A 1650-nucleotide genomic window follows, 5' to 3' on the forward strand; every position below is an offset into this window, starting at 1 on the left:
ACATTTAGAACAATGTATATATTACAATTAATACAATATCTAGAAAGGAGTCCGATAACATCTGTTTAAATAATTATTTGTAAATGTCCAACAAGCTTAATTTATTATATATTTAGTAGTCTATTTACATAATTATTTTGAAAACTGAAGAACTATGGAAATTAAGCTACTACTTGACATTTAATGCTCAGTGTCAGTATGCTCATAGTAGAGTAAGTCATCATTCCTCTGAGGGCTTGTCTTTTTCCTTGCAGCTTAACTTCACACAAGATTCTGGCAAAAATGGTACTTTCTCTAAGCGGGACAAGTAAGTTAAAGGCTGGATAGTGCTGCTGATGTTTACGAAGGCAAAACAAACTGGTTGCACATAGCAAGTGAAGATCTTATGGGGATAATGGTCTTCAAAGGGGAACATAGCAACTGGAGGGAGATAGTTGCTTATGATTATGATCAAGATAGACAGCACCATCTTAAAGGCCTTTCTTTTCATAGGATTCATCTCATCTTTACCAGAACCTCGTGAGCGTTTCAGGGCCCAGAGGATGGCCACGTTACACACCACCATCCAGGTGAAGGCAAACAAGACCTCACCAGTGAAAACCTTCTCAAAGTTTGGAAGCCCACCAACGGTTTTAGCCGAAGCATACGCAAAAGTGAGCAGCAAAACCACAATGGTCAGGCCGATCCTGTATTTGATGTCCTTCAATTGTCCGAATGCGATGGGGAAGATAACGGCTATAAAGCGATCCAGACAGACGCAGGAGAGGAAAAGCGGCCCACTGGTGTCCTTCACACCATAGGAGAATTTCATAGCTCTCCAACCCATAGCACTCCTCCAGTGGTAGAAATTGAGGAATGCTATGATTGTCATGAATCCAAAGTAGGCGTCCATGAAAGCCAGGCAGCCCAGGAAGATGTCAGAGGTTAAAGGTTCATTTCGGGTCTTTATTAGGTTTGCGAGAACCAGGATGTTGGCAGGTATTCCTATGATCACGTTGAAGCACTGTATAGCTAGGTCAAAAACGACACCAGCCACCATATCTTCGCACCCATCGAACACACTGAAGACGTGTGTGGCATTGACTGAACTGGTTGTCAGGTTAGAGGGCAGGCTGCTTCTGAGGATGTAGCTAAATCTTGTGTCATGGCGTAGTTGGCCCTCCATGATGTCAGAGGAGCTGAAATTAGATTCTAGAAGGAACAGTGAAAATTATGTTAATTGAATTTACTAATCTGCTAAACTCAGAAACTCATTTTTTAAAATATAATATCAGACTGACTGAAATCAGGTGCACAGTGTGTTTTTTTGTCTGTTTCTTGTTATTTTGCACTGATACTGCATACAGTATACTGCACAAACCCAAACAATTCATTCTTTAATGTTTTGCCTGAAAAAGAATTTCATCAGAGGAGAAGTTTTTTTTGCAATAGCAAAATAATCAGCCTTCAGTGAGCATGTCACACTAGACAAGACTGCTGACTTTGCTGGATAGCAAAAGAAATACTTTACGATTTCCCAATTTTCGCCTGTTTCATGTATTGTTGCTGCCGCCGCCGCCATGTCGTGAAGGCGCTGTGTGTTTCGTTGTGAAAGCGAAACTACTTTGTTTGGCCTTCCAAAAGAGGACGATATCCGGTTCGTCATGTCTA

At 41.1% G+C, this 1650-nt stretch overlaps 1 protein-coding gene across 1 annotated transcript; it reads right to left on the minus strand.

Moving 5' to 3' along the window:
* Window positions 1–220: 220 nt before the first annotated feature.
* LOC107661842 (G-protein coupled receptor 183-like) lies at window positions 221–1165 on the minus strand. The gene has a single exon (XM_016451618.1). The coding sequence runs from the start codon at window positions 1163–1165 to the stop codon at window positions 221–223; it is 945 nt and encodes a 314-aa protein (XP_016307104.1).
* Between the last annotated feature and the right edge of the window lie 485 nt (window positions 1166–1650).

Source organism: Sinocyclocheilus anshuiensis, unplaced genomic scaffold (assembly GCF_001515605.1).
Source record: "Sinocyclocheilus anshuiensis isolate Anshui unplaced genomic scaffold, SAMN03320099.WGS_v1.1 scaffold47, whole genome shotgun sequence".
Lineage (NCBI taxonomy): Eukaryota > Metazoa > Chordata > Actinopteri > Cypriniformes > Cyprinidae > Sinocyclocheilus > Sinocyclocheilus anshuiensis.

What these genes read in the sequence shown, in the direction of transcription:
- LOC107661842 (XM_016451618.1), bottom strand. Translation starts at nt 1,165, where the DNA reads ATGGAGGGCCAACTACGCCATGACACAAGATTTAGCTACATCCTCAGA.